This window comes from Xylona heveae (assembly GCF_001619985.1).
Source record: "Xylona heveae TC161 unplaced genomic scaffold L228scaffold_3, whole genome shotgun sequence".
NCBI lineage: Eukaryota > Fungi > Ascomycota > Xylonomycetes > Xylonales > Xylonaceae > Xylona > Xylona heveae.
The window spans coordinates 453,044-474,754 of record NW_017264195.1 but is presented as its reverse complement, the minus strand read 5'-3'; the positions used below and the strand labels follow the sequence as shown (position 1 = coordinate 474,754).

At 49.0% G+C, this 21,711-nt stretch overlaps 6 protein-coding genes across 6 annotated transcripts; 4 read left to right on the top strand and 2 right to left on the bottom strand.

The window, feature by feature from the left end:
* Window positions 1-8: 8 nt before the first annotated feature.
* L228DRAFT_266445 (hypothetical protein) lies at window positions 9-2,333 on the top strand (the record flags this gene model as incomplete). Its single annotated transcript, XM_018334857.1, has 1 exon — window positions 9-2,333. One exon carries the CDS (start codon window positions 9-11, stop codon window positions 2,331-2,333), a length of 2,325 nt encoding a protein of 774 aa, XP_018189639.1.
* A 9,234-nt stretch (window positions 2,334-11,567) lies between these two features.
* L228DRAFT_244957 (hypothetical protein) lies at window positions 11,568-13,589 on the top strand. Its single transcript, XM_018332051.1, has 2 exons — window positions 11,568-12,301; window positions 12,374-13,589. Exons 1-2 carry the CDS (start codon window positions 11,756-11,758, stop codon window positions 13,472-13,474), a joined length of 1,647 nt encoding a protein of 548 aa, XP_018189638.1. The 5' UTR covers window positions 11,568-11,755; the 3' UTR covers window positions 13,475-13,589.
* On the bottom strand, window positions 13,460-14,438 carry L228DRAFT_244956 (hypothetical protein). The gene has a single exon (XM_018332050.1). The coding sequence runs from the start codon at window positions 14,076-14,078 to the stop codon at window positions 13,587-13,589; it is 492 nt and encodes a 163-aa protein (XP_018189637.1). The 5' UTR covers window positions 14,079-14,438; the 3' UTR covers window positions 13,460-13,586.
* Window positions 14,439-14,460: 22 nt separating this feature from the next.
* On the bottom strand, window positions 14,461-16,179 carry L228DRAFT_244955 (EBP domain-containing protein). Its single transcript, XM_018332049.1, has 5 exons — window positions 15,637-16,179; window positions 15,554-15,580; window positions 15,350-15,486; window positions 15,057-15,291; window positions 14,461-14,995 (listed from the first exon to the last, which is right to left on the bottom strand). The coding sequence occupies exons 1-5, from the start codon at window positions 15,863-15,865 to the stop codon at window positions 14,904-14,906; spliced, it is 720 nt and encodes a 239-aa protein (XP_018189636.1). The 5' UTR covers window positions 15,866-16,179; the 3' UTR covers window positions 14,461-14,903.
* Window positions 16,180-16,754: 575 nt separating this feature from the next.
* Window positions 16,755-19,544, top strand: L228DRAFT_252571 (putative heat shock protein Hsp98/Hsp104/ClpA; the record flags this gene model as incomplete). Its single annotated transcript, XM_018333698.1, has 1 exon — window positions 16,755-19,544. The coding sequence occupies one exon, from the start codon at window positions 16,755-16,757 to the stop codon at window positions 19,542-19,544; it is 2,790 nt and encodes a 929-aa protein (XP_018189635.1).
* A 480-nt stretch (window positions 19,545-20,024) lies between these two features.
* On the top strand, window positions 20,025-21,539 carry L228DRAFT_252570 (kinase-like protein; the record flags this gene model as incomplete). The annotated part of the gene is made up of 3 exons (XM_018333697.1): window positions 20,025-20,116; window positions 20,186-20,706; window positions 20,779-21,539. The coding sequence occupies 3 exons, from the start codon at window positions 20,025-20,027 to the stop codon at window positions 21,537-21,539; spliced, it is 1,374 nt and encodes a 457-aa protein (XP_018189634.1).
* Between the last annotated feature and the right edge of the window lie 172 nt (window positions 21,540-21,711).

Here is a 21,711-nt window from a genome sequence, read left to right as displayed (position 1 = left end):
ACGTCAGCATGTCCGCAGGTGCCGATTTCTCAATATATACGGACCCCTCGGCGCTTCCTACACCAGATTCTACTTTGGGACGCTCTTTCGATGAAGCATCTCTGGCGGCTGTGGAATCAAAATATGAACAAGCAGGCTCAGTCAAAAACCTCATGGACAGCATTGAACATGAAGACATGTCCCTTCCTCGCTCACCCACAATGACGCATCAATCCGAAGATGTCATATCCGAAATGCCGGAGGATTCGGTGATCCAGACGATATCTTTGGATGAGCGGAGCGGACAGTATGCTCCCTACAAACAGCGTTCTCCATTCCGCAGCCCGTCTTCCGTGCGCGCTCTGCAGATGGAGACTCCGCCGCCTTTCAATGACTTTTCTTCGCCAAAGTCCTACCGACACAGACTCAGCACAACTTCGCGCCACAGCACGCCTCGCTCGATCCGATCCGAGGGAATGACGGTCAGGTCAAAAAAGACGTCTTCGAATAACAATAATAAAAAGGAGTTTCCGCTCGTCCTCTTACATGTTACCATCATGCCGATTCATTTTCCATACTCGCAAGCCACAATGGACGCGGTGCTTCCACCGGCCATTATCGACAATTACAAAGTTCTACGAGACAAGGTCTCGGACACGGTTCTTGAGCGAGGAATTTTGCTTCCCCATCCAAGAGACGAGTACGAGTTGCTCGAAGAACGTCTGCTCGAGTCACTTGAGCTAAAGGCCCCTCGGATTTCGAAATGCGGACATTTTCACTACCACAATGAAGGCGACTCGAGCGACGAATGCAATGAAGAGGACGAGGATGAGGGATTTGACAGCGAAGGAAGTAACAAGACTGAAAAATGCGGAGATTGCGGCCAGAGGGTCAAAGATGATCGCCACGGAAGCGGAAGTCATGGCCGAAGATGGAATATCAAAATCTACGCTGCTAATGGGCTTATGCGGGCTGGGGCATGGACCGCGGCATGGCGCGAGATGGAGCGTATAGATGTTGAAATCTCGCCATGGGTGCCGGAAGCACTACGCCGAAAGCTGGACTGGAGGCAGGAAAGGGAGGACGCAGGTGTATCGCGCGATGCTGGAAGTCTAGCCAACGGCGAGGACAAATTCCTTGAGAAAGATGGTGAACAATCTGAATACGTCTTCCATGACCAATCATTTCTGGATGACGACGGAGAGCAACGGGACACCTCATTTCCATCAATGCAGCCGGTGGGGATGAGTAATGATGACGAGTTGGACATGACATATCAAAATGGTGACCATCGTCGACCACCAAGCATGACCCCACACGCAATGTCCGAATTTGATGCTGCAGAAGGTTCCTTTAGAGCAGCGTCGTCCAGTGGTATCGACATGGGTGCGAATATTTCTGTCCGAGGAACACCTACGCCCACACCTGGCCCCTTTGCGATCTCTCCAGAGGGACTTGCCACGCAAAGAAGCAAAAGCGCCGGTCATATTCCGCTCGATCAATTGACTGAACAAATTCCGTCCTCTCCTCGGCCGCGATCCCGTCGAAGTCCTCACCATGACGAAATCCCCTTGGCAACGTTGTTGCGAAATTATATTTACGTTCTCGCTCGCGATCGGCGGAATGTTGCGATTGCAATCCTCACCCTGCTCGTGTTGATTCTGGCCCTGCGTTCAGCTCCTGGGGTAACAGTGATGCCTGCGACGTCTATACCTGCGATGCCGTCCATGCCATCAGTGCCTTTGGAGGTGCACAATGAGCAAGCCAGGCAGGGACAAGGCTACCCTGGTGAATCAAGATTTCCAGGGACAGTTCCTTCGCCAAAACCAGCTGTATCACATGACAACACCAATGACTACGAGGAGCCCTTTTCTTCCTCTACTGGTGAACATGTCACTCGTCCACGTTCGTCTCACGAACCTGCCAAACTATCTCGTCAGGGTCATGATGACCCGTACGTGGCTGTCCACGAGGCCGAACCACAATCGGAATCATTGCGACCGAAGAAGGGTCAGCTCAAGCCGGTCAAACGTACAAAGAATACGCCAGCGCATGGAGAAGCTGTCACCCAGGATCTATCTCCAGGTGCACCACAGACAGATGATTCCGCAGCACATGCCAAATTACCTATTGCTCCTGCTCCTGCTGCTGCTGCTGCTGCTGCTGCTGCTTCTATCCCCAGTGAACCTCCCGCTGCAGCATTTCCCGCTCCCGTCGCTGCCGGAGTTGGTGCTGCTCCTGCCGACGTATCTTACCCTCTTGATGCTGAAGAAGACGATGACGAACACGGCAACGACAACGACACTGATACTGAGAGGGATAGTTATACTGCTCATCCTGATCCGTTACCCTAGAGGAAGCTACATCAGAACATCATCTATCCCGCCTCTCACACCGCCGTTGCAAACTCGCAACGCCACAACGAAGTGACTATGACGCGCACTCGGCTTGGTTCACATGCACATGAGCCAGTCCAGGAAATGACGAGCTTCCCTTTCATTCTTGACTTTCATATCTCATTTTCAAACCTGGCAGCTTGCTCTAGATAACTAGGGACTCAGCAGATGCGGAAAAGTGTGGAAAAGCGTGGACATGCGTGGAATAAGCGCGTGAACAAAGACGCAGACGGAAATACTTACCACCGACATCCCTCTGGAAGATGTTGACGCTGACATTGACGCTGACATTGACGCTGACATTGACGTTGACATTGACATTGACGCTGACGCTGACGCTGACGATGGAATGATAATATGCGCATTTCTTTCTGTTTATCATACTGATGCTTACTTGTGCTGCTGTTATTGCTGTTATTGCTGTTATTGCTACTGCCTTTTTTTCCATTTTATTCCTTTTCAACCGTTCTTTACACTGCCATTTCATCATCATCATCATCATCATCATCATCATCATCTTCTTCTTCTTCTAATACTCCAGTTTGTTTCATAAGCGTTCATTCATTTATATCCTAAATCTATTCAGACTTTACCATAGCACATAGCACACCATTTATTCTGTCCTGCATTCATCTCCCTTCCCTCGTTCCATCGACACTATTAAGTCGTTGCCTATCTTTTGCTTTGAGAGAAGCATACTGGAAGTATTGCCGCACAATATTGATACGAATTCCACATAAACCCCAGCCCAGACAAGGACATATGGGCGTTAGTAAATATCAACACACACCCACACACCCACATACCCACAAGCTTTCTCTCTGTCTCTCTCTCTCTCTCTCTCTCTCGCATGAGCAAATTCATTCTGTATATCAATAATCTAGCATTTCAGCGTAGTGAAAACTTCTTTAATAAACCTCCTTCTATCACTAGCGGACTAGCGGACTAGCGGACTAGCGGGCCAGCGGGCCAGCGGACCAGCACAGGCACTTTGTCATTCCTCATACTTGTCCAGTTCTTTACACAAAATGTCACATTGCTGACATGTACAAGGTACATAAGACACACCATATCTCCATTCATATCTGATGGATTGAATTTTGTCTATTCATAGTATAATCATACTTGCACGCAGACATCTCCATGAGATTCATATGTAAATTATATAAATAGAAAAATAAAAAAACATCACACGTTGCAATCAGAATGGCAAAAGTAGTATATATGTAACTAAATTATTTAAAAGTAGATATGTAAAGCCAAGTACCAGTAACAATATGAAACCATCTATACACACATCATCATGCCATCTCTAATACCCATAAAAAACATCTTTGCCTATGTTGATTGCAATCGAGTATTTAGCATGGGGGAGCACAGCATAAGAGTAAAACTTGTGTAAATAGTTGCAAGAGCAATAGGTTGCAAGCTATTGAGCAGCACAGGTGTATTACAGGTTGATAAAAGTAGAAGAGAGATTACTCAAGTGGAGAAGATGACAAAAACGATGAAAGGAGATAAGACCGGAAAAAGAGAAAGAAAACAATAAAAGCAAAACAAAGGCGCTGGCAAGGGACAAGGTATCTTAGTCTATAAAAGTGGAATACTACTGCAACAAATCTTCAACAAGGAAACACGCGAGTAACAATGGGGAAAGCAGTCTCGTAGATTGAACGAAAAGAGACGCGGAAGAAACGCAAAGAAAAGAAGATTCGCTAGATCGCTGGAGGTAAAAATTAATGGAATGCGAAAAGTAAAAGAGAAAGACGCAAAGAGATTAGCCAAGGAAGAAAGAAAAGAGAGGACAAGAATGTCCAAGATATTCAGTCGAGATGAAAAGACGTTTCAGCGACGTATTCAAGATGAAAGAATACTGCTAGAAGGACATGGAGAACAGACTAAAGGCGAAAAAGATGCAAAAGATCAACTGGAGATGCTCATCTGCCCTGAACAGAGAGTGTGAAAATATGTAAAGCGAAAATAAAATGGCATCCCAGCTACGTCAGGAGGCTAATATTTTGACTTTCCGACGAGAGAGTAAATGTACGCCGTTTCGGCCTCGGATTTCAACTAAGATTCAATCAGCATCTTTTCATTATAGGGCACAGGCCAACTCCGTTGCCATTTCCCGGATATGGCCTCTCTAATAAATCGTGGCTGGTAACATACCTGGATCATATAAATGTGTGCCTTGGCTCCGCCGACACCTCCAATAGCACCAACGCCACCAATCTCGCCCTTCGTACCAACACTTTCTTCCCACACACTCATGGCGATACCCGTGCGCGCGACGCGCTCAAAGCAGCTGTCAGTGAGACATACATCAAGCAAACTCTCGCCCTTGGTCTTGCCATTGATGACGATGCGCTTCTCGTTGCCCTTATACAGGACTTGCTTGAGGCCAGGGGACCCGGGCAGGGCACCGTCGGCAGGAGGACGGAGGATTGTGAGACGCGCCGAGCCCATGTCCCGCCATTTCGAGGCAGTTTCACGACGGTAGAGACGAATCTTCATGTTGGACATGCCGATGGCACCTTGGTTCGGGCTGTTGGGATCAATCGGTGTCCCAACGGGCGATGACCCGGAAGATGTAGAGTAGACGCTGTTAGGCCGACTGGCGGTATTGTCGCCATTTCGAGACGTCACGGTGCTCTTGGATACATTGAACATGGCGCCACCACTGAACCGTTTGAGTGCAGAAAATGCAGATGTAAAGCTGCCCACGCTACTCTCGGTTTGGGCAATGCTGGGCGTTCGTGTGCTGGAAGCCGCGCGGTAACTGCCTCGCCGGCCGAGACTGAACCAGCTACCGCTTCCGCTGCGCGTGCTGTTGCGACGAGCGATTGACGTAGCGTAGCCATCGCTGTATGAAGGACGTGCATTTTGCAACGCAATGTAAGTCGGGTTGTTGATGCGGGATGTGTTGATCATGGCGTAGAGATTCTCGCATTCTTCTGCATTTCGAGATCGAAACATGACATTGTTACCGCACTTTATTCTCGAGTTGGCCGTTGGAGGAGAGCGAATGGAAATATCTAATGCTGTTCCCCGGCGGAGCTGGACGAGCGGTGTCAACTCCAGTGCCACGAGGGGTCGCTCGCCGCCATTGTTGCTGCCTCGGTCTTGCGGCGAGCCTCCGCCACTGTCGGCATTCTTTCCGGCTGAAATCGGGCGAGAATGAGCTGCACTCATCTCAAAAGCTTCAATCAAGCCCGGTGTAATCACAACACTGCATTCATCAGGGTGCAGGTTCTCCCACATGCCCTTATCGGACCAGCTGAAAATAGAGGCAATAGCTTTAGATGATTTAGCTGGTTGCGGCGGCACTGTTTTGTAAGGCGCCTGTGAAGCTGATTGTGAAGGAGTCAGTGTTGTGTTTCCAGCGGGGAAAGAGTAAATAGAGCCATGTGGCGAAGTCTTTCCAAAGCGATGGAGTGCCGCCAATGGCAAGAGTGGAGTGGGCGCGTCTCCATCTTCGAGCTCCTCGGAAGATTCAGATGATGACGACCCATCGTCGGATTGCGTATAGTCACTTCCAGAAGATGACCCTGATACGCTGGATGGAGCATATTCGTGCTTGAGAGGTGACGAGGAACGTCGCCGTATGTGCCCTCCCGATTTCGGTGGTAAAATTTCTGGTGGACGAATTCTATTTGCCTGCTGGGGGCTAGGGGATCGGTGAGGTGGAGGCGGTGGCGGAGGAGGCGATGGAGGCTCTGGTATGTCGCGCTCAGATTCGGCTTGTTCATTCTTGAATCGGTCTGCTGTTGGCTTCTTTCGAAGTGCTGGCGGAAGCTCAAATGATGCTGAAGTTACCGAAGGTGGCTGTGAAATGGACTCTTCTGGAGATGGTGGTCTGGTTTGTTTGACAGACGAAATCGACTGGCTACTTTTTCGAAGGCGAGGCATGCTAGGTAGCTCCATTGATGGAACGGATGAAACAGACCGAGCAAAGAGGGGCCGCACAACATTTTTGATGTCTTCATCTTCATCTTCGTCAGTGTCTCTGTCGTGGGCATGAAAGGCCCGATGCGTATCAAAGCTAGGCTCAGAATGCCGTGATGGTCTTAGGATAGGATCTGACTCCGCTCTTGTGGCAGCACCGTGAAAGATAGATGAGGACGCTGCACTCTCAGCATCTGTTATATCGTCATCTATCTTTGGAGGGGTATCAAAGGTAGAGTGCGCTCGTTTACCATCCTCCTTAAATCGCGTCGATAGAGGAGATCGCAGATTCGGTGAAGATTCGTGAGCTACCCTCGAGACCCTTGTTGCTTTAGTTCGTCTCAGGCTTGAATTGAAATCGGTCGAGGGCGAGTCCAACAGCTCATTGAGATCATTGGGAGTTCTTGACTCTCCCGATACACCCGAAACCCTTGGCGATTTCTGTAATCGTCTTCGCGGCCCATCTGCATTAGGAGATTTTGATTCTTCTGGTTGCTTCTTCTGCAGTCGTGCTCTCTCATTTGATGGTGGAGCTTTGGGAGCAGCTTCCTGGCTTTTGTTCTTCTGTTCGCTTGATCTGGGTGGCGTCTTCGGGCTCCAAGTCATCGATGATGTTCTGGCCTGCTCTCCAATAGGCATGTCAATTTCTGTGGGACTTGGAGGATTAAAATTCCGGTGTGCCGTTCCCGGACGCGATGAACTCGAGGGTTCATCATGATTCAGACTGTGATGCCGTTCATGCCGACTAATAAAACTCTGTGTCCTGGTTATACTAGGTGGGACAGGATTTAGCCCAAGCATTTGCACCCATTCAAAGCCCGCTTGCTCATCGTCAATGGTGAGTGAGAGAAGTTCCTGCCACTCTTGGCCGTCACTCAGCGTCCCACGAATCATGACTACTATCTCTCCTTTGAGGTCACCATTGCGTGCAGATACACGGTTCAAGCTGGTGGGTGGGAACAACAGCCACCGGCCTATATCATCAACTTCGCAGACGAGGAGATCGCCGCTTGAGCCTTTTTCTGAGGCGTCATCTCGAAGGAGAAGTTCCACGCGACAGTCAATCCACTGCCCACTTGTATGCTGCAGCTCCATGTCAAAATAATCCCTTGCACGTACGTGCCGGCTCGGATCAACCATGACACCGTCCAATGGCGCAAGGCTATGCGGGTCTCGTGCGCGTGTAGCATCAATGGCTGCAGCGGCCTCGTCTTCCAGTCTCGCTCTTTCGTCATTGGACCGTCTCCGGGCCTCCGTTACAAGCTCCTGATAGCGGGTTGCCGTAGCCTTGGCTTCCTTTGATGGCTGTAATTGATTTAATCCCTGCAGCACAGTTAACACACATAGTGGCAAAAATCACGGATTGGTTCGATACGTGCCTTGAATGTCTTTGCAAGGTACTTCAGACGAACAAGAGGCCGCTTCAATAAAAATGCGACGTCAACTCGTTCCCCATCACCATTAACGATATCGCCATCTTCGTTCATGGGCAATCCGCTATATCCACTTCCATCCCGTCCACTCGCATCCTGGGATCTGTTGTCGCCATCAACGGTAGATGACTCTTTTGACGCAGGAGCCAAGTTGACCACTACATCTTGAAAGCCCATTCTCCAGGATTTAAGATAGTCCACGTAGACTCTTTGAGCCCCTTGTGCCCACGTGAGGAGAGCAGCTGGATCACTTAATGGAACTCGTTTGTGCATTGACTTGAGCCGCTCCAGAGCGACGCCCATGTCTACAATTGGACGTGTGATATTCGGATCGTTGGGAGATGCATGCTGATTAAATAAACCAGCAGCCACAGCCGATTCGCTTTTGGAGAGGACGCAAGAGAGCAAAACGGGAATGACGCCATCAACCAAGGTACACAGTTCGCGCATGTACTTGGTTTCATCAGAGGCAAGCTCTTTCATCAAATCGCCCGTCGTAGCTGTGGCCAGGCGACTTCGATTCGTCCGTATGCTACGAGCTGATCTAATGCTCCCGTTGCGGCCCCTGGGCAGGGACAAAACGGACATGAGATCCGCGTGTGTTGTTAATCTCCGTTTCAAACCCGTTTGGCTACCAGCGACTGAGTGCATAAAGTTAGGATCAAAGCTGTCACCGGCTTCAGACTCCGGAACATCAGGGTGAGGGGCCTCGGCCTGAATGGTCTTTTCCGAGAAAGCTGTAGCGCTTCGCAGCGTGTCAACAGAAGCAATGGTAGACAGCTGCCTTCCTTGCGTAGGTGGGAAACGCCGCTTGAGAGTACCATTTGGCCCCTGAAATACGAGACTTGGCTGAGAGGGGTCAGGCAAAGAGAGAGCAGTGCTATCCGCACCCTCGGTCTTCGACCCCGGTATCTCTTGAGATGTGGGCCGCGGGCCACCATGCTTGATTGTTGTGATCGACTGGCGTTTTGCGCCTGACCTTTTCAGCGGTGAGCTCGACCTAGACTCAGAGGGTTCAGGCTCGGCCAATTCAAGCGCGGAACTGTCGGTAGTAAGACTCCTGGTAGGGTGATCAACTGAGGCGGGTGGCGAGACGGGAAGTTGCGAACGACGAGCGTCCCTGCGTCTCTTGCTGCCGCTGCTTCTCGGTCGTTGCAGCTCATCTACCTGGTTTTGGGGGCTCGAACTGGTATCCGACACGGGCTGACCTTTTGGTTTAGCAACGCTCGCTCGCTTTACGGGCTTTGTTGCCTTGCTTGAAGGGCCAGGAGGCTCAGTTTCTGCAACAAAGGGATCTGCGGTCCCGGTGAGCCAGGCTTCAACCCTATTTCCAGGGATGCGAAGCGGTGCCGGACGTAGGCCAGGTTCATTTGATAAGCTCCTTTCCTTCTGGACCTCTTCCGTTTGGAGGCTTGACTTGGAGGCTTGAGGATTGGGGCTGCGCTTGCCCCCACTGCGGGGGGAGCGCATCGATAGTTCAGGGGATTGGATGTTTTGATCACGGCTTTGGCGGTCGCCTCTGCGCTTTTTCGTTGAGCCAGCTGTAGGAGAAGATCTCGAAAGATCATTCTGACTTCTCTCGCGGCAATTGCCTTTGCTCGGTGGAGTCAAAGTCGCTGTTGAACTTTCGCTTTTCCCACCGTCTCTACTACGCGACCTTGGCCTTCCTTTTCCTTCTGTCGTCTTCGTCTTCATATGCTTCGAGCGACCACTCGCTGGTGTACGATAGACACGTATGCCGTCATCCGTAACAGTGCGTGATTTCGGTGGGGAAGTTTCTGCATCTTTGTCTGGCGTCGAGCGTTTCTTTTCTCGTGGTTCTCGGATTGCTTTTACTCGGATGCCATCATCGGGCAATTTGGTCTTCGGAGTCACAGGTGTTCGCTTGCCCATGCCTGTTGTGATGGCTTCCCGTGGTGGTGACCGTTTACTTCGCCAGTGTTGATCACTGACTACCCTCTTCCGGGGGGCGCTACCGCTGCGAGCTCTTGCTTGTGGCTCCTCATCGATTACTTTAATCTTATGGCGACTGCCTCGGTGTTCTGGCGTATTCTCCTTTTCACTGACACCGCCGGGGCTCCGCCACTCGCCAATGTAATCCTTTCCGTCTTCATTCGTAGGAGATATGATGTCGTTGTTATTGTTCTCGTCACCCGATGGCGTTGACACCTGTTCCTGCCACTTTCGTACCCTTTCCATAACTGAGCTTGAAGCATACTGGGTACCAATCTCCGCCCGATCGATGGTCGGGCGAGTTGCCCGCTTGATCTCAGAGGTCATCGAGTCGGAACGCGTCACATCATGGCTATGGTGCCTTTGGTGATGTGGCCGATGGGACGTGGGTGTCGTCGAAGGAGACGGCATTGCCTACGTGGAGCAGGAACGAATTAGAAAATGATCCGTCGACAAAAAGTTGTCATTGTTTACGTACTGGTCACACAGCCCGCATGTGCGGTAGGCAGGTTATGGTGGGTTATAGTGATGGTTGTAGCGTTTCACAATGAGCAGCGTTTCTGGCTCAGTTGTCGAGGCAAGCTCGGCTGTAGGGTGAAGGATCAGCGATCGGGACGGTCAATCCATCTGAGTGGTGCAATGCCCGACAAAGGATTCACTTGAAGAATAACGGCAGCAAAGGTGGCTTGCAGAGCGTGGCCAGTGAGATGCTGTGACGAGATGCGGTGTCGTAGCAACCAAAGCGGCAGCCGATAAGGTTGGGGCGGTTGTAGGGACAAGAGCATGCCCTGTTATTATAGACTGGCAGGGATGGTGGCCCAGTTCGGAGCTTCAGCTTTGATTGTTTGTATCGTGGCTGATCTCTTTCAAACAAGCCATTGGACAGACATGGATGCATTTTATCAACGTGCCTTGCTAATGCCATTCTTTTCCATCGATACTAGTAACCTAGGCAGACTTCTTGAAAACTCTTCAATATGAGTCTGTGTGTGCGAAGATTCGTGCATGAGAGACTGGGTTAGCAAAAGCTTGGCATAGGGATCCTCCCGTTATGCCTACTACCCAGTAAATCCACTTCACTCAATACAATTATCCAAAGAGAGATTACAGAACATATGAGATGTAATTTTCTTCATTAAGAAAACCTTTGGTCGTAGTAACATTTGTGTCAACCCTAAGTGAAACTTGGTTGGAGCGATTGTTTACATGTGTTGTTGTTTAGCTGAACGTGGATGGATTAGGAAAGGACGGGGTGGGGGAAAAGAGACGAAAACCCACTTGGTGCCTCCCGAGGTCCCTTCCTCGCTCCTCAGCTTGTTTCTGATCATGGCCCGAACCGAGCACCCAATCATCCATCCCTGTCCAGCCACTTCCTCATGATAACCATTGTACTCCGTAAACATAATAATGAGCATAATGCGGTTACCACATAGAATAATGCATAGCAGCAAGGATGGACACGACTGTGCATAATGTTGCAGTCCTCCGATTAACTTAGGGCATATCTCCATCCTTCCATCCATTGTTTTTGTCTCTGTTTCCCTACGCGCTTGACGCCTAAGGCAATTAACTTACGTGGACCCCTAACACCCTATACTTGTCTCAACGGCACAATTTCCCTTCTTTTGTCTGTGATTCGATCTTGATGTCGAAACCCTGGTCTCTGTCCAAACGGTAGGTCCCTTGACCACTTACTTGACTGTCTCTCAAAACCATAAGGTAGCTACGTAGTCTTATAATGTTGCTAAGTAATATGGATTCACTTGATACTACTAATTTCTCATCTTCGAATAATGCCCCAAACTCGCCGAACCTACTACTTTAGAGTCACATGTCCAACCAAGGCTTGTTAAATGCTAACAAATTGAGGCTCCAGATATCCTGTGTCCATCGAGTAGAACTACATCTAAGCCCGGAGAGCGAGAAGCTCTATTCCGTTCCTCTCTAGACTTCGATCGTCCACGGGCTTGTCATGTTCCAAGCATTGCTTGGCCGTGGGTAGAGGCTCAGCAAGTGCGATTAGACATGAACAACAAAGTCCAGTCCACAATGGACTATGACCGAACACAAGCTCGAAATTTCCAATCAGAACACAATAATAACGTGCTCAATAATGACTGCATGAGAAAAAGAATGCTGCTTCGAGGCGAAGTCGATCTTGAAGAAGCACTAGAAAGCGAGGAAGATATGAGGTTAGCGCTGCAGTACCCTTTGAAAATGGGCGAATTCTATAAAGAGATGGCAGAACGGTCCGAAGAGATTCAGGAGCTGGTTGCATCACATTTCGGTCTTAAACGTAACGAGTCAGCAAAGATCACTGTCGGGAAACCCTTTTCGGCAGACAACAAAGAAATATGGCAACATGGAAGCTTTAATCTTTGCATTCGCGTGTCAACCGAGGTCAAAGGTTTGCCAAGATGGCTGGCATTTAGAGTACCTTTGCCGTTTAAGCTGGGCGACAAGACTGCAGAAGGAAAAGGGAACTGTGAGGAGAAGCTGCGATCTGAGGCTGCAACACATATCTGGATCCGGGAACACTGCCCGGACATCCCAACTGCTAAGCTCAAAGGGTTTGGGTTGCCTGGTGGGTTAAGTGTAGGTCTAATCTTTTGGTGTTTCCCTCCAAGGGTTGGCCCAGCATGCTAACAGGTAACGGCTGCTTTCAAGTTTTTTGAGTCAAAGTATCTCTCTTTCTGGCTTCGAATTAAAACCTCAATCTGGAGGGTTTGCAGCTATCTCCTTCGGGGTTCGCGCTTCTGTGAATATATCCCACAGAGGAGATCGACCTTTTTGGAACATGGATATATCATCACCGATTGGATTGAAAATCAGGATGAGCGCCTTCTCTCCTCACGAACCCTAACGCCAGAGCAGACTTGCAACCTCTATCGGAGCATGTCGCAGATCATGCTATCCCTTAGCAGAGTCTCGCAACCACGCATCGGCTCCTGGACAATTAATGATCATGGTCAGATCAGCTTGTCAGGTCGTCCATGCATGTTACATTTATTTGAGCTGGAGAACGCCGGAATTCCCACTCATATCAAACGCAACATAACATATACAAATGCAGATAGCTTCTACCTGGACATGTTATCTTGTCACAATAAGCGCTTTGAAATTCACCCTAATGTGGCTCAGGACAGAGTTGATGCACAAGGGGTAGCGTCTGACTTAGTTATGATGCAAATCCTTTTCCCTCAATTCATCGATCGCCGCCTGCGGAATGGCCCTTTTCTCATGAGACTAACTGATGTGCACCCTAGCAACGTTTTTGTCGATAAGGAAGGGAAGGTCTCACATATTATAGATCTTGAATGGGCTTGCTCTTTGCCTCTGACTTACCAGCTCCCACCGCTTCGGCTATTTGGTGAATTTCCCGAGAGTCCCGATGACCCGAATTATGAAGCATTTTGGACAGCCTACAATGAGTTTGTTGCTATATTTCAGCAAGAAGAGCAATCCAGGGGCTTACTCGACGACAACGGAATAGCTTATTCACAGGCAAGCATGATGAAGGAGGCGTTCGAGACCGGCCGAATCTCATACCTATATGCATTACAGAATCCGCTAGGCTTGTTTAATATTGTCAGATGTCAACTAAAAGGTTTCTTTGATGAGGTTCCAAAAGAGCAATTAAATTCTACTCTTTCGCGATTCTGGACAGGCAATATGGGCGAGTTCATGTCAAAAAAATTGGAACAGTTTGAGACTTATAAGCAAGAAGTCATTAGCATTTTTAACAGCGATAGATCCCTATTCATTTAACTTTGGAAAGAATACAAGAGGGAACGTGTCTCATCATATCTCTACTCCCTAGTCTCAAATGAAATAGGCATTTGAAGAGTTCTCCTTTGGGGGATTTTCATTCGCATCACCCTCACAAGCCTATTAAAAATTTCAGATCAAACTTGTCTTCTTCTGCTCCGTGCTGCAGAACCGGAACTGCTAAGTGCTTGAGCCGAAGCTGCATTCTGATGCATTGTCCGCGCAAAATTCTCCGCAGTCCTGTCAGCGACCGGACTGGGCGGCCCGCCGTGTTCCAATGCCTCAAGTGTCCTCTCGTGGCTCTCTCGTGGCTCTCTCGTGGCTCTGTCGCATCACCCTCTGATGTGCTATTAATACCTGTACTCGCACCTCCAGCGGAGGCCATAGAACCCCGAGAAGCTTGGGTCCCAGACGGGCCTTCGCCAGCGCCAGTTAAGGAGCTAGTCGCAACACTAGACGTGTCCGGGCTCCATCGGCTAACAAGAGGAGCTGCGGCTTCCAGGCTCACAGTGGTCCGGCTCGACAACCCCGACGGCCCTTCTGTTGTGCTTGAGGCTGCAAGGTCGGAAGGGAGATCTGTCTTTGATTGAGACGCGACCGACATGAGACTTTAGTTACACTATTTGTAGCCTGACCAAAGCTTATGTGAACATTTTCTTTAAAGATTTTTTTTTCTTTTGGCAGACTTTGGAGTTAGGCAGTTTTCCAATTAGTCAATGGTTTGCCTAATGAGCCGAACAAGATTGCAATGCCGCGAACAATAAGCAGCTGAAGATTACGACAAGAAAAGAGGCAGAAGTATAATATCACTGTCCAGGGGAGATGCGGGGTCAATGCCTCTTTTTTTGTCGGTATCATCATGCGCAGAGTCGCAGACTGACCAATAAGACAGGGGATTATCAACTGACGTGGCTCTTGGGTACAGCTCAATTCCGGAGTAAAAGGACGTAGCATTGGGGGTTTTTGCAGTGTGCAAAAAGCGTGTCGGCAGCGTGACCTCAATCTTCCGTTCTGGTGAAGGCATTCTGGCCTCTTTGGTCTCTCGACGCAGTAAATTACACTGTTACTAGTGTTTGCAAATCGGATTTATAGTGACTATCGCCCTGCTACCTTGAATGACGACAAATGTATTTGTCCGGAATAAAACCCATCAAAAACTTCATTTATTTCCTTTTGTTGGGCTTATATTAACCGATCAAAAGTCATTGAGCTAGTTGCACTTACTGCTGTAACTCTGATATGGTTCATTACATTACACTATCGTAGTCGATCTAGATAATTGTCTATGTGTACAATATATGCTTCTATAGCACGGAAAAATATATCGGCTCGACGACGAAATATCCCATGGAGGAGTGATATCTCCTCGGAGCCGGGAAAGAAGATTTATCCCTCGGTGATGCGTTTTTTCACTGAGATCCCCGTTCTTTTAATTGAGCTTCTTCTGGCGGGTCTTTCCAGCAGTCTGCTCAGCAATTTTGAAGGCGCGCGCCGTGGCGGTAACACTGTTGTAAAGAAGAACTAATGTCCATTATTAGCATAACAGTCCAACAAAAGCTAAAGATCGCTGCATAAGCCGTACCAAGAGGTATGATGATCCAGAAGGTGTTCATAAAAAAGTAGTATCCCCAAAAGTAGTACGACTCAGGACGGCAGTATGAGAGACCCTTGTGGAAGTGGTCGAACATGCTCGTCGTATAATACAAGACATCACCGTACAGTTGTCCGAGCGAGACGATTGCCTGCAGGGGATAGCGCAACGGGCTCTCGGTCGTAATGAGAGCAGCCACCAGGAAGGAGAGGGGGCCCCATGCAGCCTGAAAACATTTATATCAGATCCATGGTGTGACAATAAATTGTTGGAGGAAGTCTCACCGCAGTAATGGTCTCCATGCACAGAACGAAGGGATCACTAGTGAGGTATCGAGAGTCGGAGAGAGAGTATTCCTTCCAAAGCTGACCGAACAGATCCATTTGACCGCCCATACGAGTGTGATTGAGGACGTAGTAGCCTGCAGATAGAAATCTCCGTCAGAAAAACATTTTCTAATGTAGCATCCAATGAGGAATCCTCTATACCTTCGAAGAACAAGTGAATGCATCCTGCTGTGAGTGCATTAGCAAAAGTTGTGTAAAAAACAAAGACTCGATATGATCCATACACAAGACAAACCACAAGACGGTGAGCAATTCTGAACGAGGCAAATGAGGCCGGATCTTCGTCACAATCACAGTGGTGATGGAGAAGATGGCGGCACATCCCGCTGCGAAACTGACGAGAAGATGAGGAACGGATAATTGATTTGCGACGTATCCAACGATTTGAATTTCCAAAGGATAATAAGGGTGGACCGGAGTTTCCAGGCGGGTAATATTCGCTATCGCCTCCATTGTGTTCAAATTTGTCTGTTTCCAAAAAAGAAGACGAAAGGTGCTGAAATCTGGTGTTGGCGCTGATACCAGTGCTGATGCTGGTGCAATGACAAGGAGAACACTGGGAAATTTATTCAGGGTCCCTCAACGCAGATACAGAGTAACGGCTTGCCAGCAACCGACGCGGAGGAGATGGTCTGACCTAGGATTTTCAGGTACCCGAGGGAGGCGGACGACTACGGCGTCCGAAAAGAGAGCCCTCTCGTCAACGGTATTCGGATCATCCGCTGCCCAAAGAGTTGCATACGTAAATTATCCCCACATTCTTTTCTTGTTCCTCCACGAAGCCGTAGAAAAAGGCCGTTTTGGCTGACCATTCTAGTACTGTATTCCGTACTTCCCGATCATAATTATCCATGCATCAAACCACTCAGAAAGACATAATTGCGTCTCCGAAGTTTGTCCGTACTTGGTCCGTGACGACCCCCCAGCAACTTCTCTCAATCACCACACCCGAGGGCAGCCACAACCACTTTGATTGGCCATACAAGCGATGATGACCTCAGCGAGCGTTAAGCTTCCGAATTAGGCAACTTTCCAACTGGCTTCCTAATCGAACCAATCAGATCGTTCCAGCACTTTCTCGTATCAACTCCACCCCGCCATGAGCTTCGATGTTGTTCCCGACAACTTGCCGTGCGTCACTATAAAAACAACTGTCGCTCTGAGCTCTCACGCCAGCTACCCCTCTCAACCACCACACCAACCACACGAACAAAGTCTCAAAGACTTCCAGATAGAGATCATCTCTTAAACACTCGACTTCTAGATTAGATAAACAAATTTATCAACACCATCGAAGAGATCGCGTATACAGATCTGACACCCATATATCAATATTTCCGGAATGGCGTCCGGACTTCAATTCACAGATCGAGCCACCAAGGCATTGGGCGATGCGCATGAGCTGGCCACGCAATACGCCCACTCACAGTTGCTTCCTCTTCACCTTGCAGTCTCCCTTTTCGATCCTCCAGAGGACCTCTCAAAAGACCAGCAACAATCAGTCAATGCTTCCCAAGCATCCGCGTCGGCACCACTTTTCCGTCAGGTCGTAGAACGCGCCCATGGTGATCCTCAGCTTTTTGATCGAGCCGTAAAGAAAGCATTAGTCAGATTACCCAGCCAAGATCCTCCACCGGAGACGGTCTCAGTTTCTCCCTCATTCTCTAAAGTCTTGAGATCCGCTGGTGAATTACAAAAGACCCAAAAGGATAGCTTCGTTGCGGTGGATCATCTTATCACCGCTCTGGCACAAGACTCAGTCATTCAAAAATGCCTTTCAGAGGCCAACGTCCCAAACGTCAAGCTAATCGATCAAGCTATTCAGCAAATCCGCGGCACGAAGAGGGTGGATTCGAAGACGGCTGACGCCGAGGAAGAAAATGAAAACCTCAAGAAATTTACAATCGACATGACCGCGATGGCCCGAGAAGGAAAGATTGATCCGGTCATTGGAAGAGAGGACGAGATTCGACGAGTTATACGAATCTTGTCCCGTCGAACAAAAAACAACCCTGTTTTGATTGGTGATCCTGGCGTTGGTAAGACCACTGTCGTCGAAGGATTAGCGTCCAGGATCGTCAATGCCGACGTGCCCGCCAACTTGGCGGCTTGCAGACTCTTGTCGCTTGATGTTGGTTCTCTTGTTGCTGGCAGCAAATATCGAGGAGAATTCGAAGAGCGCATGAAAGGCGTCCTCAAAGAAATTGAGGACTCCAAGGATATGATTGTTCTCTTTGTCGACGAGATACACTTGCTCATGGGTGCTGGTGCGAGCGGAGAGGGTGGAATGGATGCTGCCAATCTGCTGAAGCCCATGCTCGCTCGTGGACAGCTGCATTGCATCGGTGCTACCACACTAGCTGAATACCGCAAGTATATCGAGAAAGACCAGGCGTTCGAGCGTCGATTCCAGCAAGTGCTGGTAAAGGAGCCATCCATCTCTGAGACCATTTCAATCCTCCGTGGGCTCAAAGAGAAGTATGAGGTACATCATGGTGTCAATATTGCTGATGGAGCTATTGTGAGCGCTGCGACGCTTGCTGCTCGTTACCTTACTCAACGGCGCTTGCCCGATTCTGCCGTTGATCTCATTGACGAGGCGGCGGCTGCAGTCAGAGTTACACGAGAATCACAACCTGAAGCGCTTGATAACTTGGAGAGAAGGTTGCGTCAGTTAGAGATTGAAATTCACGCGTTGGATCGAGAGAAGGATGAAGCGTCGCGCACTCGACTCCAAGAGGCGAAACAAGAAGCTGCCAATGTAGCGGAGGAGCTCCGTCCTCTCCGAGAGAAGTATGAGGCCGAGAAGCAAAGAAGCAAGGATGTGCAAGAAGCGAAGATCAAACTGGATCAACTCAAGGTCAAGCAGGCCGAGGCTGAGCGCATGAGGGATCTTCAGACAGCCTCCGATCTCAAATACTACGCTATTCCCGACGTTGAGCACCGTATCGAACAACTCGAAGCTGAGAAGGCGCGGCAAGATGCCGAAATGTATGCTCGTCGTGGAGCAGGGGACGAGCCGCTTTTGACCGATGTCGTCGGACCTGACCAGATCAACGAGATTGTTGCACGCTGGACAGGAATCCCTGTCACCAGGCTCAAGACGACCGAAAAGGACAAGCTCTTGCACATGGAAAAGTATCTGGGCAAGATTGTTGTCGGTCAGAAGGAGGCCGTCACATCCGTGGCTAATGCCATACGGCTACAACGTTCCGGCCTTGCGAACCCGAATCAGCCGCCGAGCTTTCTCTTCTGCGGTCCATCGGGAACCGGTAAAACTTTACTTACCAAGGCTCTTGCTGAGTTTCTCTTCGACGATCCAAAGGCTATGATCCGATTTGACATGTCCGAATATCAGGAGCGTCACTCCCTTAGCAGGATGATTGGAGCACCGCCTGGTTACGTCGGACACGACGCTGGAGGCCAACTAACCGAAGCTCTCCGCCGTCGGCCATTCTCCATTCTGCTATTCGATGAGGTTGAAAAGGCCGCCAAGGAAGTTTTGACCGTTCTGCTTCAACTCATGGACGATGGCCGTATCACTGATGGACAAGGAAGGGTCGTCGACGCCAAGAACTCTATCGTGGTCATGACGTCTAATCTCGGCGCCGAATATCTCTCTCGTCCTAATGGTGCTGACGGAAAGATTGATCCAGCTACAAAGGAGCTGGTCCAGAACACTCTGCGGAATTATTTCCTCCCCGAATTCTTGAACCGAATTTCCAGTATCGTCATCTTCAACCGCCTCACCAAGCGTGAGATTCGCAGTATTGTTGATGTGCGCCTCGATGAAATCCAGAGGAGGTTACAGTCGAATGGTCGCAATGTGCGCATCGAGCTTACGCCCGAAGCAAAGGACTACCTTGGCTCTGCGGGTTACTCGCCTGCATATGGTGCCCGTCCGCTCTCACGACTTATTGAAAAAGAAGTCCTCAACCGTCTCGCTGTTCTCATACTGCGTGGCGGTATCAAGGATGGCGAGGTCGCTCAAGTCGTGTTGGAGGACGGCAAGCTGGAGGTGCTTCCGAACCATAGCGACAGTGAACTTGAGGAAGATGATGAGATGGTTGACGATGACGATGCCGTTGCAGAGCTTGAAGATGCAGAGCCAGACATGGATCTCTATGAATAAGGTTCTGGAAAAAAAAAGTTTTAATTATCTATTGGCCGTGAGCAAGTGGCTGCATTTATTCATGACACTTTATTTCAACTAATCCGCGAAATAATGGCGATATTATAATTGGGTGGATTTTAGGCTTTATTTTTTATGCAATTCAAGCAAGCATTAGCATGGCGTTTGTAAATAGTATTATTTTTTTATCTTGATATCCTAAGAACTATATTCTGAATCAACAGAAATTCTGAACATAAGAGCTCATTCAATCAAACCCGATCAATCGTGAATGCCTTTGAGGTTCTCGGCTAATGCGGTGTAACATTGACTGAAGAAATGGAAGTAATCATTTGTTCAGTTCTTCCCATTACTATTGAGACGGAACCTTTGCAATAGAGACAGTAAGCATGATGGCTCAGCGGCAGACTGGTCAATAATCTTTTCTTGATATTTGTGCCGTAAAAGCAAGGCTTCAATTTATAATATGATTGAGATATGATGAGGCAGCCTCTTATTATCTCCAGCTGGAGAACGCATTCCTCCCGTCTTAGCGGCTTTCACCATCAGACCATCTCGTTCCGCTCAAGTAGGTGGTTTCTGGCATTATATCCGGCCTCTCGGGCGCTATTTACCAGTCCGCTCCACGGAACGGAATTCAGACTCCCTGAAACAGATGACACGTGCTTCGATGTTCAGTACGTCCCGCTGGAGGGGGTTGAAAATCTCGAGCGATATCGTCCCGGAGGCTATCATCCCATTGTTATTGGCGAATGTCTACATGACCGGTACGACATTGTGCACAAGTTAGGTTCTGGTGGCTTTTCAACTATCTGGCTAGCCAATGACAGGACAACTGGCAGATATGTAGCCGTTAAGGTTAACACCGCAGCTGCAAGTCTGTGCAGGGAGAGCAGTATCTTGCGTCAACTGAACAGCACAATACTCAAGAGACCGGTTCATCCCGGAAAATCAGTCATTCCTCACATCTTAGGTGAATTTTCCCTGGACGGTCCGAATGGCAAGCATCAATGCCTGGTCACAGTTCCTGCAAGGATGAACATCAACGAAGCCAAGGATGCTTCACGCTTCAGACTATTTCAACTTCCTGTAGCGAGGGCGATAATTGCTCAGCTCGTTCAAGGGGTAGCTTTCTTACATTCTCAGGGCATTGCTCATGCTGGTGGGTAAACTTGCCGTACGCTATATACTGGCACTCTTTAAGCTTGCTGACCTGATGCACTTATTTGACTAGACCTTCATCTTGGCAATATTCTGTTACGCCTTCCTGCGAGCATTCAACGCCTTTCTCCAGCTCAGTTCTATGAGAAATATGGGCAGCCTAGTCATGAGCCCGTTGTGCGCTTCGACAATCAAACCCTTCCTCAAGGAGTTCCCACTCACGGTATCATGCCCGTATGGCTCGGAGATGGAAGCGAAAATATTTCTCTTTCGGAAGCTGAAATTTTTCTTACTGACTATGGCGAGTCATTCATGCCATCAATGACCCCGCGGTACTACTCGAATACACCAGACCTGCTGGTTCCTCCTGAAGTCTACTTTTTGCGCCAGAAGCCCCTTTCCTTCTCTGCCGATATTTGGGCACTCGCCATTATCATGTGGAGCATTATGGGCCAGAAAGAAATTTTTGAAGCCCACCTTCCATACGCTGACTGGATGATCAAAGAGCACGTCGAGACACTAGGTAAGCTCCCACGCGAGTGGTGGAGTACGTGGGAAGCCCGCCTTAAGTGGTTCAACGAGGATGGGGTCAGAGTGGACGGTTGCATTGGAAGACCATTGGAGGAGCGCTTCAGAACCTCTATACAAAAGCCAAGGCTGGAAGACGGTGAGGTGGGCGAAGTTTGCAAGGAAGAGAAGGACGCGCTGTTGGCTTTGTTCAAGTCTATGATGAAATTTAGGCCAGATGAGAGACCATCTATAGATGAAATCCTGGGTTCTGAATGGATAAGAAAGTGGGCTCTTCCTGATTATGAGAAGATGAGGAACGGTTAGAGTAGCAGCATGGGACGGATGAAAGGTTTCTCATATTGCTTGGATTGAAAAGACCGCAATAGGACTTCTACTCAACCTGCTTGATATATTGAAAGACTTCTAAATGGAGACTTTGAGATGGAGTTGCTTCGTCCACTGGCTTGAGGGCGAGCAATAAACCTACCTAGCCGAA

Bases quoted from the DNA above. Each gene is read 5' to 3' on its own strand.
- L228DRAFT_244957 (XM_018332051.1), top strand. From the start codon at position 11,756: ATGGACTATGACCGAACACAAGCTCGAAATTTCCAATCAGAACACAAT. The intron at 12,302-12,373 runs GTAGGTCTAATC...GCTGCTTTCAAG, and splicing joins GGTTGCCTGGTGGGTTAAGT to TTTTTTGAGTCAAAGTATCT.
- L228DRAFT_244956 (XM_018332050.1), bottom strand. From the start codon at position 14,078: ATGTCGGTCGCGTCTCAATCAAAGACAGATCTCCCTTCCGACCTTGCA.
- L228DRAFT_244955 (XM_018332049.1), bottom strand. From the start codon at position 15,865: ATGGAGGCGATAGCGAATATTACCCGCCTGGAAACTCCGGTCCACCCT. The intron at 15,487-15,553 runs GTATAGAGGATT...TTCTATCTGCAG, and splicing joins CATTCACTTGTTCTTCGAAG to GCTACTACGTCCTCAATCAC. The intron at 15,292-15,349 runs GTGAGACTTCCT...AAATGTTTTCAG, and splicing joins GCATGGAGACCATTACTGCG to GCTGCATGGGGCCCCCTCTC.